Source organism: Salvelinus namaycush, chromosome 2, assembly GCF_016432855.1.
Source record: "Salvelinus namaycush isolate Seneca chromosome 2, SaNama_1.0, whole genome shotgun sequence".
In the NCBI taxonomy this organism is placed as follows: Eukaryota; Metazoa; Chordata; class Actinopteri; order Salmoniformes; family Salmonidae; genus Salvelinus; species Salvelinus namaycush.
Genome location: NC_052308.1, coordinates 17408306 through 17421304, shown reverse-complemented (window position 1 = coordinate 17421304; position 12999 = coordinate 17408306). Strand labels below are relative to the sequence as shown.

Sequence of the window (12999 nt, the reverse complement as noted above, 5' to 3'; positions counted from 1 at the left end):
GCCCTTGCTGATGGAAGGAGAATTTCACTCAAAATCTCATGATACATGGCCCCATTCATTCTTTCCTTTACACGGATCAGTCGTCCTGGTCCCTTTGCAGAAAAACAGCCCCAAAGCATGATGTTTCCACCCCCATGCTTCACAGTAGGTATGGTGTTCTTTAGATGCAACTCAGCATTCTTTGTCCTCCAAACACGACGAGTTGAGTTTTTACCAAAAAGTTCTATTTTGGTTTCATCTGACCATATGACATTCTCCCAATCTTCTTCTGGATCATCCAAATGCTCTCTAGCAAACTTCAGACGGGCCTGGACATGTACTGGCTTAAGCATGGGGACACGTCTGGCACTGCAGGATTTGAGTCCCTGGCGGCGTAGTGTGTTACTGATGGTAGGCTTTGTTACTTTGGTCCCAGCTCTCTGCAGGTCATTCACTAGGTCCCCCCGTGTGGTTCTGGGATTTTTGCTCACCGTTCTTGTGATCATTTTGACCCCACGGGGTGAGATCTTGCGTGGAGCCCCAGATCGAGGGAGATTATCAGTGGTCTTGTATGTCTTCCATTTCCTAATAATTGCTCCCACAGTTGATTTCTTCAAACCAAGCTGCTTACCTATTGCAGATTCAGTCTTCCCAGCCTGGTGCAGGTCTACAATTTTGTTTCTGGTGTCCTTTGACAGCTCTTTGGTCTTGTCCATAGTGGAGTTTGGAGTGTGACTGTTTGAGGTTGTGGACAGGTGTCTTTTATACTGATAACAAGTTCAAACAGGTGCCATTAATACAGGTCACAAGTGGAGGACAGAGGAGCCTCTTAAAGAAAAAGTTACAGGTCTGTGAGAGCCAGAAATCTTGCTTGTTTGTAGGTGACCAAATACTTATTTTCCACCATAATTTGCAAATAAATTCATTAAAAATCCTACAATATGATTTTCTGGATTTTTTTTCTCATTTTGTCTGTCATAGTTGAAGTGTACCTATGATGAAAATTACAGGCCTCTCTCATCTTTTTAAGTGGGAGAACTTGCACAATTGGTGGCTGACTTTTTTGCCCCACTGTATATATTAAAAAATGTGTGCATAGATAATTAGCTACGCTTTCATTGACTGTTCTGTTGCTCAGGATCCAAAGAGACTCCATTTAGTATTCACTGCAGTTACAGCGAAGAATGGAATTATTCTCCAAGATCTGCAGCGAGAGCAAGGTCTTGCTTTCAATGGCTCTAACATACTGTAGCCAGGGCTATGGAGGGAGAAGACCGAGCTGAAGGACTATTAAAGCAGGCAGATTGTGGCTGTGGATTGAATCAAATAGGCTTTTCTTATGTTCCTATCAAGCAGGGGGAAAGCGCTCTCAGATTGTAGGGTTGTTGGGTTGTGATTAAAGTGCCACAGTGTTTCTTGTAGCTCTACTGTATTGTAAATCTATCTAGTCTGTTTCTGGCCAGCCATACATATGCCAAATAAGAGGACTCCCTGTCGGCTGCTCGTCTGGGTGGAGAAGGTGTGAGCTCTAATGATGCTCCCCAGTGTTTCTCTGGGAGGTGAGCTGGCTGCTAGTTGCTGGGTGAAGGCTCTCTGACAGGAAAAGGAGTGAGGCTGTCAGTTCTGAAGAACAGGTACATATAGAGTCTTAAAGGTAAGATACCTCTCCCCCACTCCTTTACATAGAGCCCTGTAGGGTTAGTATGAATAATGAATTACTCTTATGGTAAGTACCCTTGAGGCCCCCTCTATTGTACCTACATACTGTAGAATTGTATGCTGGCTGTAGGACAAGTGGTCAAGGACTATCTCCAGTTTAAAAGTTTGTGGCTCCAATTTGATTCAAGCTATTTTCCCAAAATGTATTTTCAGAGACTCTGAGAATTCAATACCTCTTCATTTGCTCTAATGATTTATCTTAGCTCAATAATATACCCAGGATCATTTTCCTAGAAAAAAGACAGACCTGAAGTTGGAAATTACTTTTCCAAACTCACTCTGTTGAAGACTTATTTCAGAGGTCTAAAGGCATCAGTAATAATGGAGATGGAGCCAAATCAATGTTAGCAATTACCCAGATTAATGAACAAGAGTAGGACAATATCCCGGAGATCATTGTCGACCTCGGACCTCAGACTGTGGAAGCCCTGTCCAGAGACAGGGCCCTGTCCGATACCAATTTACAACACTATTCAATTTGCATGCTAATGCGGCCTAAGCATGGTGAGTAGAGTAGGCTACAGGGCTGGGTTGTCTAGGGCTGCTTACGCCAGCACGACAGACAAATCACCTCCCCAATAACAGCATCAGACATTGGCTCCAGTGTGAGAATGGGAACACAGAGTGGAGTGGCCATGAATTATGAAACATAAAATGCTTGAGTAGATAATCCACTGCATGTTAGCTTCATCGTGAGGATTGGAAGACGGGCCAAGTCGGTGTCAATGCCATCTATTCTGTTGGTCTAAAATATTGTCCAAAATATTATGCATATCTGTAAGCTACTAGTGTGACATATCCTCAAGGCTCTCACATTCTAGCTATGACTCATTCATGCTAATTCAAAACGCATTATTGCTGGAAAAGAATCTAGACAAATGTATTTCCTCAAGTTGACTTTTTAATGTATAGCAACAGTACAAAGTGAATCGTTTGCTTGCAAAATAGGAGTGTTTTGTATGTACAATATTTATACAATAAAATATTGTTTTTAAAAAGGTTCAATGTTAAAATGTCTTACAGTTTATTGCACAACACATTTCTAAATGATCATCATCAAAACGTCACACATGAAACAGTGTAGCTATAATAGTGGGAGGGAATATTTGTAATATATATTTTTTTTTACACAAACAGGACATGACAGGTTTTTTCTTCTTTTCTTTAACCTCTTAGTTTTTTTACTCTTTTACAATGACTGTAGAATAATGTAGAAATCATCAGGAGTGTAATAAATGTCTTCAATGCAGATAAAGATAAACACAAACCCTGGATTAAAGCAATCCTCTGGAGTGTCCAGTTTTATAATGACCATCTTTAAGATTGCACTCAATGAATGCAGTAATTTGAATATGTGAAAATCAAACCATTTAAATGGCTATTCTGTCATGTTGATTGCATTCTGTAAAAACATGAATGGGACATTTAAAAGAATGATACAGACTACTTGATGCAACAGGAATCTTGAGTGTCCACCTCAACCACGCATGCTACGTGGAAGCCTGAGGATTCTCCGAAAATATAACACAAAGATCTACTGTAATTCAAGTATCATGTTCAGTGTAAACAATGACTGATGGCTGAGAAGTCTCATTAACCAGGATGAAAATGATCTGGCCCACAGGAAGTAGTTAGCTGTCATTAATCTTCCAGCTCTATGGAATGATTCCCAAAGCTCCATTTGGCTACTTTGGGTCACTGCTAATCTAGTTCTTCCCTCACTTCCCTCATGTCTGTCATCCCCAGAGTGCCTTAATAACTTAATGTAAGACCACCTTATTCAACGATTTTATATATAATTCCTACTTTGTCTACATGGCATTTATGCCTAGTATGATAAGCTTTTGGCACTAAGAGGTCAACAAACTGAAGTGATCATTTTAAATAAATTATATATTTGTAATGGCTTTCTATATAGATGTGTTCTATTTATAATATATGGAATTATGATGGCTTAATTCAATCAAATTTGCACTGCAGTATTTACACAATAGCATAAATAGATTCACAGAAAGATTTTGGGCACCAGATGACCTCCCCTCGCCATGCACCCAGTGTCCAGATTTAGGCACATGTTTACACAGGCAGTAGGCAGTGTAACTGTGTAACCATTGCTAAGGCAGATTTGATTGGATCCAGCCCAAAGTATGCAAAAATGGAATTGAACCCTCAACCTGTAATAATAGTGTTGTGTGTCTGGAAAGCTGAGTGTCAGGCAGAGAGGTAGCCCCCCCAAAAATGATGCTACATTGGATGACATGGAGGTTCAGGATAACATTTTACTGCCATCCAATCTCAGAGTAAATTCTAACTTTCATAGAGCCTTCATACGGTTTCATAAAGGCTTATTAGACTTGTCCACTGAAGTGGAAATGTCAGTCCAAGGCCAAGGCTATCATATGTATGTCATTAGTTCATACTTAGATAAATGTATTTTGTTTTTGTAGTAAAAACAGAAAGTTATTTTGTCTTTGCCTCCACATGTGGTCTCATTGCAGCCAACAGAAAGAGAACAGCAGTGCTTGGTGAATTTGCTTGTCTATCCATGTTCTTCCCTTGTTGAGCACTCAGGCTGAATTAATCTGTAGTTCACTTCACCTGTGGCTTTTGGGTGTGCTTGCTCTGCTGACAGCTTGTGGCCTGTGTCCTGGGCCTTGTCATGTCAGTGTGTCTCTGAGTACACACATCTGTCTCAGCTCTCCACAGACATGGCTGCGATGATCTGCTCCACCTTGTAGGCCAGCCTTTGCTTCTGGGCCTGCTCATCCTGCTCCAGGGCCTCAATGATCTGACACACACACACACACACACACACACACACACACACACACACACACACACACACACACACACACACACACACACACACACACACACACACACACACACACACACACACACACACACACACACACACACAAGACAAGACAAACATGAAATCAGCATAGCAGGCAGGGAAACACAAGGTTACTGTACTTTGTGCTGCAAATTCCCTCTTGTTACTACACATAGACAGGCTAAGGGATACTTTGATAATAGTTTGAATCTAGATGCATATGTTTTGAATGCCACCCTGCCCCCCACTACTATAATGTGTAAAGTTATTGAGGTATAGGGCCTCACCTCTTGGCTGTACTTGCTGACGTAGGCGTAGATCTCGTGAAGGGCACTGAGCACATTGAACTCATTGGAGTGAAGGCGGGCCTGCTCGGCCAGGTAGGCATTCATGTCCTGGTCGCTGATGGCAGGCAAGCGGTTTATGTCTGCGTAGTACCTAGAGGGAGACAGAGACACACACTACACTGTCAGCAGCCATCAAGCCTGGGGGTTAGAGCTATTCTGTCAGCCCACGTGTGACTGTAAGATATAAAGGTAGTCTGGCTAATAAAGTCTATCTACCTCAGTCATTTCAGTGGGAAATAATAACTAAGAATCAAATTAATAATATCACAGTTGAGTGATGTAACTAACACACACACACACACATCTCACCTCTCTACCCAGCTCTTGTAGTGGGGGATGTCCTTGGCATAGAGTAGCTTGGTGGAGGGTGAGTCCTTGCCCAGGCGATGCTCTGAGGTAGAGCAGGAGTCCATGAAGGTCTGCGCCACAACAGACAGACAGGCATCTGTGATGCTGCTCTTGTGGATGTCAAACACAAACTGAGGGTTCTTGATCACATTCACCCAGAAGCGCAGAGGCAGGCTGGGGCAGAGAGAGGACGAGAAACACAATTTTCCAAACAGTCTATATATTAAGACAATCAGTATAAATTCATTATTTTGTGCTGTTGCTTTCAAGTAGCATATTAAATCTGCACTCCCTCACCAGTTGCTTTTCCATGTGTGGCGAACATCCATGTCATGGATGCCATGCTTGTCAGCCTGCTCGTCCAGAAAGTCAAACATGTACTTGATGGCGAGTGGCAGAGCACTGCCCCAGCAGACGGTGCTGAACAAAGTCTCAAACAGGTCATCGACAAACTTCTGCAGCGTACCCTAACAAAACACCACAGCAATGTTAAAAGCACACCATATCGTTGAAACATACTTACTGAATCTGTAATTGCTAAGATGCTCTGGGAGAGGGTGAGGTAATACCTTAGTAGCCAGTAGCCTGGTCAGGTAGATCTCTGACACCATCTTGGAGCCGCGTTCACCCTCCTTCTGGTCCCCGTGGTCGTGGTTCTTGACCAGGTGCCACACCTTCACCCCGCTCTCCATGTCCGGGGTGAGCATGGGCATGCGGGAGTGAGGGCTGTCAGGGCTGGTGGGGTTGGAGCGGAATGGTACATCTGCAGACAGACGGACGGTCTCAAAACATGAGCAGGAACATCAGTAGGTCAGGTAGAATAATGAATAGGTAAGTGAGTGGTTTGGTGGTGATGGTGGCTCCAGGGCAGGCCTGACTGACTGACCGTATCGGCTAATGCTGCGTGGGAAGCTGGCTGAGGAGGGCAGGTTGTAAGAGGACATCTGCTTGGGCACCAGGGCCACCACACAGCGGTCTGATACCTGCAGGGTTCATAGGAGAAACACAAGGATTCATGTCAGTTTGACCCACTCCCAATTCAACATTATTGGGTCAGAATGATTTCCACAGAAAATGACATTGATATGATGAATCCAGCCTGATGAGACCTATAGGAGTTATTTAATTTACTATTTGAGATATATAATGAACTTGATAATACAGTCTGTGAAATAAAACATGCAGTGATCTAGCAAGGACTATTTTTTAGATATCGGTTGCTATGCTATAAATGCCATGGATGATGCTTTGTGTGATATCCATTTCATGCTGAGAAATGTCCTATAGGGTCTGCTCACTTATGCTATGTGCATGCCTTTTGCAGTAAAGCAGGCTCCCAACATGAGCAGAAGTCACTTCTGCTGCTGCTTTGCAGATTCAGCTGTCACACAGAACCAGGTACGCACCAGAGAGACTAAAAGTAATTGAGGAAAATTGTTCACATCCTTGATAGATTTTATCAACACATTACACCTCTTTCAACCCTCTCTCCTGGTGTGGCAGCCAAGGCTGAATGTATTTGTCTCTTGGCTTCATGCAAATGTGTTTTACACCCCAGCTGGAGAGTCAGAGCATTTGTGGGTATAGAGTGAGATTAACTGTAATGTGTTTATACTTGTGCTCTATTTGGAGCTGTTATGAACACCCCCCGTGATTTACCTGTAGGAGGAAGCAACTGACTCATACAGGAGATGAAAGAGGTGGATCAGTTTAGTTTACTATGGCCAGAGGCAGCAGTGAGGACAACATACTGTACATTCATGTTAGTGAACTGTGTGATGGGGATTGGGGAGTGAGTGGCTTGACCTGGTAGTGCATGAGGGTGTTGAGTCTTTTCCAATCGCCTTCAATCTTAGTGGTGATGTCTTCATCCTGCAGGACCACACGTGCCGTCCTCCCCTGGCGCCATTCTGTTGGGGATATAAACACATGGGTACATCTATGAGTCCCTCAATAAGTCAAACAAGCAGACAGAGAATAATCACTTGTTTATCTCAATATCAGTTATTGTAGGTCATCCATTAATTCCGACTGGAGCCAGTCTGACTCACCTAGGTCCATGTCTGCAGCGCGGGGCCTCTGGGAGAAGTGCATGTTCCTACAGACAGCATCCAGGATCTTCTCCTTCACCTGGGTGATGGTGTCACAATTGAGCACCTTGACAGGGATCTCAGGGCTGTTCTCATTGTCTGGGTTTACACAGCTCAGAGTCTGAGTAGGGACCAGAGAGAGGGAGAGAGAGAGAGAGAGAGAGAGAGAGAGAGAGAGAGAGAGAGAGAGAGAGAGAGAGAGAGAGAGAGAGAGAGAGAGAGAGAGAGAGAGAGAGAGAGCTGTCAGCACTACCCACTGTCCCTCTCTATACACTGGTCTACTGGCTGCATGGAGGAGTCTCTCCTCTCATTGTGTGCCATCTCTTTCACAGCTTTGGCCAGAAATGTAATTTCACACTTTCAGCTGGATGCTGGGTTGCCAGCTCCAGCGGGGCACTAAACGGGTAATGAAACACAACCTCTCCGACAGGGCGATCAGAGAGGTGTCATCTCGTCACTGGGCTGCTCTCAGCCTGGGGGATGAGGCACACTGCTGCTGCATCCAACTTCTGCTTTAGCTGCAGACCATTTTACCCAGTAGCCAAGCAAAGACTGGAACTGTCTGGCCCTGGTTAGATAATGTAATTTAATTCTTAGCTGATTGTGTCACTGAAAAGCATGTAAAATATTATTTGGCTCTTTTGGCTCTTTACTGTTTTATTATCAAGCAAAATAATTATCCCTTATTCAGCAGTTTAACATAAGGGCACCATGAGTTGATATTTACAGAGCACAGCATTTTGCATACCAGCTGTGTTGTAAGCAGAAAGGGGGATACCTAGTCTGTTGTACAACTGAATGCATTCAACTGAAATGTGTCTTCCGCATTTAACCCAACCCCTCTGAATCAGAGAGGTGCGGGGGGTTACCATAATCAACATCCACGTCTTCGGCACCCGGGGAACAATGGGTTGACTGCCTTGCTCAGGGGCAGAACGACATGCAGGCAAGCGTTCCACTATCATGGTGGTAACTGAGAAAATATTCCAAGTGGTTTTAATGGAATCTGACATCTAAGACAAATTGTTGTGTGGTATGATGACTCACCAGGGTCTTGTATTCAATCTGTTGGCGGATGAGTTTGTCTTCACTGAGGGAGTAGCGCGCCTCCCCGGTGATGCAGTCTATAGGTCCCTTCTCCATCTGCTGCTTGATGGCACAGTACAGCATGAAGAGAGGCTCACCTGCACATTCCTTTGTCCAGGGAGGAACAGAGGATGAGAGAAGAGAGGATTGAGAGAGGCAGGAGAGGAGAGACATGCCTGTGAGCTATTCACCCCCATATGACTGGGATTCAGAGAACAGAGCATGAGTCATCAACTCTAATAAACTCCAGGTTGCTTAGCATTGATTTGTAGAGACCAATAAGACCTGCTTGACCTCTGAGGTGAACATTATCGCTCTACATTGTTCATAAAACATATTCATATCACACATCATGGGACACAAGTGTAATCCAAATGCACATAGAAATCCATCAGGTGTATAATCAATAACAATCATTAGAGGATTGCAGTAATACATCAAGCTGACTTCTGCAGTGATGAGGTTCCAAGTCATTGATATTACCTTAAGGAATTTGTGAAGTAGAAAGGCAAACCAATTTGTCAGCATCTTCTCTGCAACTGACTCAGTTCTGCAAGAAAGAGACAGACGGATACATTTTTAACAGGTAGATGTCTAAAGGTAGATTGGTCTGATCATGTAGATATACAAAATGCTTATTAAGAGGTAAAAAAAACAATGTTTATGTAAAAGTAACATGCTGCTCTGCATGGTCTCAGAGGACTAACACACCAAAACCTGAGTGCTGCTGCTATAGAATAGAACCTATTTGGGTCATGACATAATTGTGCAAAAGCTACTGTGTGTCCTTTCTCTGTGTCAGCAGCACTCATCCCATCATCAAATGCTGTGTGTGCAAGATTAACTGATTTGTTATGTATCAATAGACAAATACCACACTAAAAACATACGTGTATCTTATATCTGATAAAGCAATCCAACGTCAAAGATAACTGTTAAATATTAGCCCTTTGCCTCCCTTTAGAGTTAACCATATATCTGCATTGCAGCCTCCTAACTTGCTCATCTCTTTCTCTTGCTCATGCTCTGTCCATCATACTTATATACCTGGCTGTCACTTCTTTCTCATTGCCTGCATTTCATTGTCTTTTCATGAGTGCAGAATGTTTGGGCTAACAAGGTCAGCCTTGCTGCCTCCCATGTTAACTCATCCCTATATTTAATGAATGTGTCTCAGACTGAGTGCTTCCCCCAAAAATCCTATGAAAGATTTAGCAGGCTTCTCCCAGTCCTGGGAAAACAATGTGCAGAAGAAAGCAAGGTGGAGGGGAGGAAACGTGCGCTACAGCTGAATGTTTCATGAGTGGCACACAGAGGATAAGTCAGACTGACAATGGCTGTCTACACTTCGCATTTCTCTCCCTCTCCCTCTCCCTCTCCCTCTCCCTCTCCCTCTCCCTCTCCCTCTCCCTCTCCCTACTGTCACTGCTCCTGTCTTTCACCTGTCTGCTTTAGCGTTATCTATCTGTACCTGCGCAGCAGTAGTTTGGGGTGGTTCTTGCTCTCCAGGTTGCGCTCGATGAGGTCAGAGAGGAGGTGTTTGAGCACGTCGGTGGCGTACTCCAGACGGCCCTGCAGCGCAGTCATGATGAGCGAGGCCACGTAGCCGCGGTCACGCATGGAGAAGGAGCGCTGGAGCTCCAGAGTACGGATAAAGGTCAGCAGGAACACCTTGTTATTCACCAGCTGGGCAAACTGCTTCAGGGCCTTCTCCATACCCTGCTGCCCGCTTCCAGACACCTACACACACAGAGACACACACATAACCCTCAGTTAGAGAGTAGAGGGATCTTGCGTTGGGATTATGATCCGTTTTGTCTCCCAATTGTAAAATGATTTATCTATGTATGCCACATTGGTTGTGTTTGTTAGATATTCTGTTTCTACAAGTAGATGACAAGGGGTCAGGTGTGGCCAGGTTTGTAATGGTGGTAATGGTTGTTTACCTCCAGCTCCCTGAGTACAGGATGGTCATCAATGCCAGGGAAGAGGACCCTCATGGTATAGGTGCGGTAGTCCAGGTGGGGGATCCCAGCCCTGTCTAGGTCACTGGTCAGCTCGTTGATGTCAGTCTGCAGCTCAGCGAACGCTGGGCACAATTACAGAGAATGAGAATGATTGGAGGAATTTAGTCCATATTCTAGCAATTTGTGAATTATCAGCATTATATTTCTCTCAGTTGTCTGATAACGTGCTGGTCAGACTCACCTTCCTTGCACTCCAGAGCCACCCGAGACTCCAGGGTGTCCATCTGCATCTGCAGGCGTTTGAGAGTGAGGTCATTCTCGTGCGACTTTCGTCTGTAGGCCAATAGAACAATGAAGACGATGATGAGCAGCAGGCCTCCTCCAGCCGTGATGCTGAAGATGGCAGGGAGGGTGAGCAGGCTGTCTGAGCGGAAGTGGACTGCACCAGGAGAGATGTGGAGACCACCCACCTGGACCTGTACATTGGCAATAAACCATAAACACATGTGTACAAAGGCCATAAATCAAATAGACTTCAACAGACAGGGAAACCATACTGAACAATAGCTTCCTTTTATACATTTGTTTGACCTTGGTCAAGCTGCATTTTACTTAATAGTTTATCTAGATCTGGACTTAGACAGACAGAATGACTGACCATGACTTTGTGCTGGCCTGTGAGGTTTGGGGGCTCACAGAGGAGCTGTGTGTCAGAGACGGTGAGGGAGCAGGGTGTGTCCCCGATCAGCACGGTGTAGTTCAGCCTGGCCCCTCCAGATGCTGAGGGCACCAGGTTGCGCCCCTGCAACACAGAGAGGGAAACCCCACATCCATCAGGTCAGTAGATAGAACTCATCATCTAATGACAATTGTGCTACAGTTACGGGCTGCCCCAGGCTGGGCTGGGCTGTCCCACCTTGAGTATGATGGGGGAACCAGGTTTCTGCTCCAGCACCCCAGACAAGCTGAGGGGCTCCAGGTAAGGGTTGGGGTAGTAGATGAAGCTTGTACTGTTGTAGGTGAGCAGGGCCTGCACATTGTTGAAAACAAAACCAAACTCTTCCACGTGTTTCACTGACTCCTGCTCCAGTGTGTACTCTGCCTTCAGGGAGGGAGCGAAGCAGATTATCGTGGTGGTGTTGAGCACCTTACACACCTGGGGAGAGATCCACGGACAGTGACAGACAAGCAAAGATAAATATTTGTCAAGAGTTTTGAAATTACAATTGGCCACCATTTATCAGTACTATACAAGATACTGGACAGGAGAAAGAGATATCCTACTACGTTATCAGTGGACAGACTCACGTTGACAGACTCGTGGCCGGCGTACTTGACCCTGACCCTCGGCTCCTGCACCACATCCAGGTTGGTCCCGGTCACCATCAGGGTAGTGTGTCCACTATGAAACACAACACATTCACCAATATACACATCCATATTGGCCTCTGAATAGGTGAAAAGATAAACTGTCAGTTTCCTCTGCTTCCTTTCGTTATCAAACACCTCTGAATAGGTGAGCCAAGATAAACAGTTTCCTCTGCTTCCTTTCATTATCAAACACCTCTGAATAGGTGAGCCAAGATAAACAGTTTCCTCTGCTTCCTGTCGTTATCAAACACCTCTGAATAGGTGAGCCAAGATAAACAGTTTCCTCTGCTTCCTGTCGTTATCAAACACCTCTGAATAGGTGAGCCAAGATAAACAGTTTCCTCTGCTTCCTTTCGTTATCAAACACCTCTGAATAGGTGAGCCAAGATAAACAGTTTCCTCTGCTTCCTTTCGTTATCAAACACCTCTGAATAGGTGAGCCAAGATAAACAGTTTTCTGCTTCCTTTCGTTATCAAACACCTCTGAATAGGTGAGCCAAGATAAACAGTTTCCTCTGCTTCCTTTCGTTATCAAACACCTCTGAATAGGTGAGCCAAGATAAACAGTTTTCTGCTTCCTTTCGTTATCAAACACCTCTGAATAGGTGAGCCAAGATAAACAGTTTCCTCTGCTTCCTTTCATTATCAAACACCTCTGAATAGGTGAGCCAAGATAAACAGTTTCCTCTGCTTCCTGTCGTTATCAAACACCTCTGAATAGGTGAGCCAAGATAAACAATTTCCTCTGCTTCCTGTCGTTATCAAACACCTCTGAATAGGTGAGCCAAGATAAACAGTTTCCTCTGCTTCCTTTCGTTATCAAACACCTCTGAATAGGTGAGCCAAGATAAACAGTTTCCTCTGCTTCCTTTCGTTATCAAACACCTCTGAATAGGTGAGCCAAGATAAACAGTTTTCTGCTTCCTTTCGTTATCAAACACCTCTGAATAGGTGAGCCAAGATAAACAGTTTCCTCTGCTTCCTTTCGTTATCAAACACCTCTGAATAGGTGAGCCAAGATAAACAGTTTCCTCTGCTTCCTTTCGTTATCAAACACCTCTGAATAGGTGAGCCAAGATAAACAGTTTCCTCTGCTTCCTTTCGTTATCAAACACCTCTGAATAGGTGAGCCAAGATAAACAGTTTCCTCTGCTTCCTGTCGTTATCAAAAGCACCTGATTTGCATTGAACTGTGCTTTGGTACTAAGAAAACATCTAATTGTTCTGGCCAGATAGGGCCAGATTGAACGGTTCTG

At 44.4% G+C, this 12999-nt stretch overlaps 1 protein-coding gene across 1 annotated transcript in view; it reads right to left on the bottom strand.

The window, feature by feature from the left end:
• Nucleotides 1–4390: 4390 nt before the first annotated feature.
• The window catches only part of LOC120020574 (plexin-A2-like), a 61318-nt gene continuing 52709 nt past the window's right edge, over nt 4391–12999 (bottom strand). The window contains exons 16-31 of the mRNA XM_038964281.1: nt 11681–11774; nt 11289–11528; nt 11031–11174; nt 10614–10848; nt 10352–10494; nt 9877–10145; nt 8889–8955; nt 8367–8513; nt 7281–7440; nt 7036–7139; nt 6116–6212; nt 5799–5992; nt 5527–5696; nt 5191–5403; nt 4822–4972; nt 4391–4486 (exon numbers count right to left, since the gene is read on the bottom strand). Of these exons, the coding sequence (XP_038820209.1) occupies nt 4391–4486; nt 4822–4972; nt 5191–5403; nt 5527–5696; nt 5799–5992; nt 6116–6212; nt 7036–7139; nt 7281–7440; nt 8367–8513; nt 8889–8955; nt 9877–10145; nt 10352–10494; nt 10614–10848; nt 11031–11174; nt 11289–11528; nt 11681–11774 (2524 nt within the window). The remainder of the gene's footprint in view (nt 4487–4821; nt 4973–5190; nt 5404–5526; nt 5697–5798; nt 5993–6115; nt 6213–7035; nt 7140–7280; nt 7441–8366; nt 8514–8888; nt 8956–9876; nt 10146–10351; nt 10495–10613; nt 10849–11030; nt 11175–11288; nt 11529–11680; nt 11775–12999) is intronic.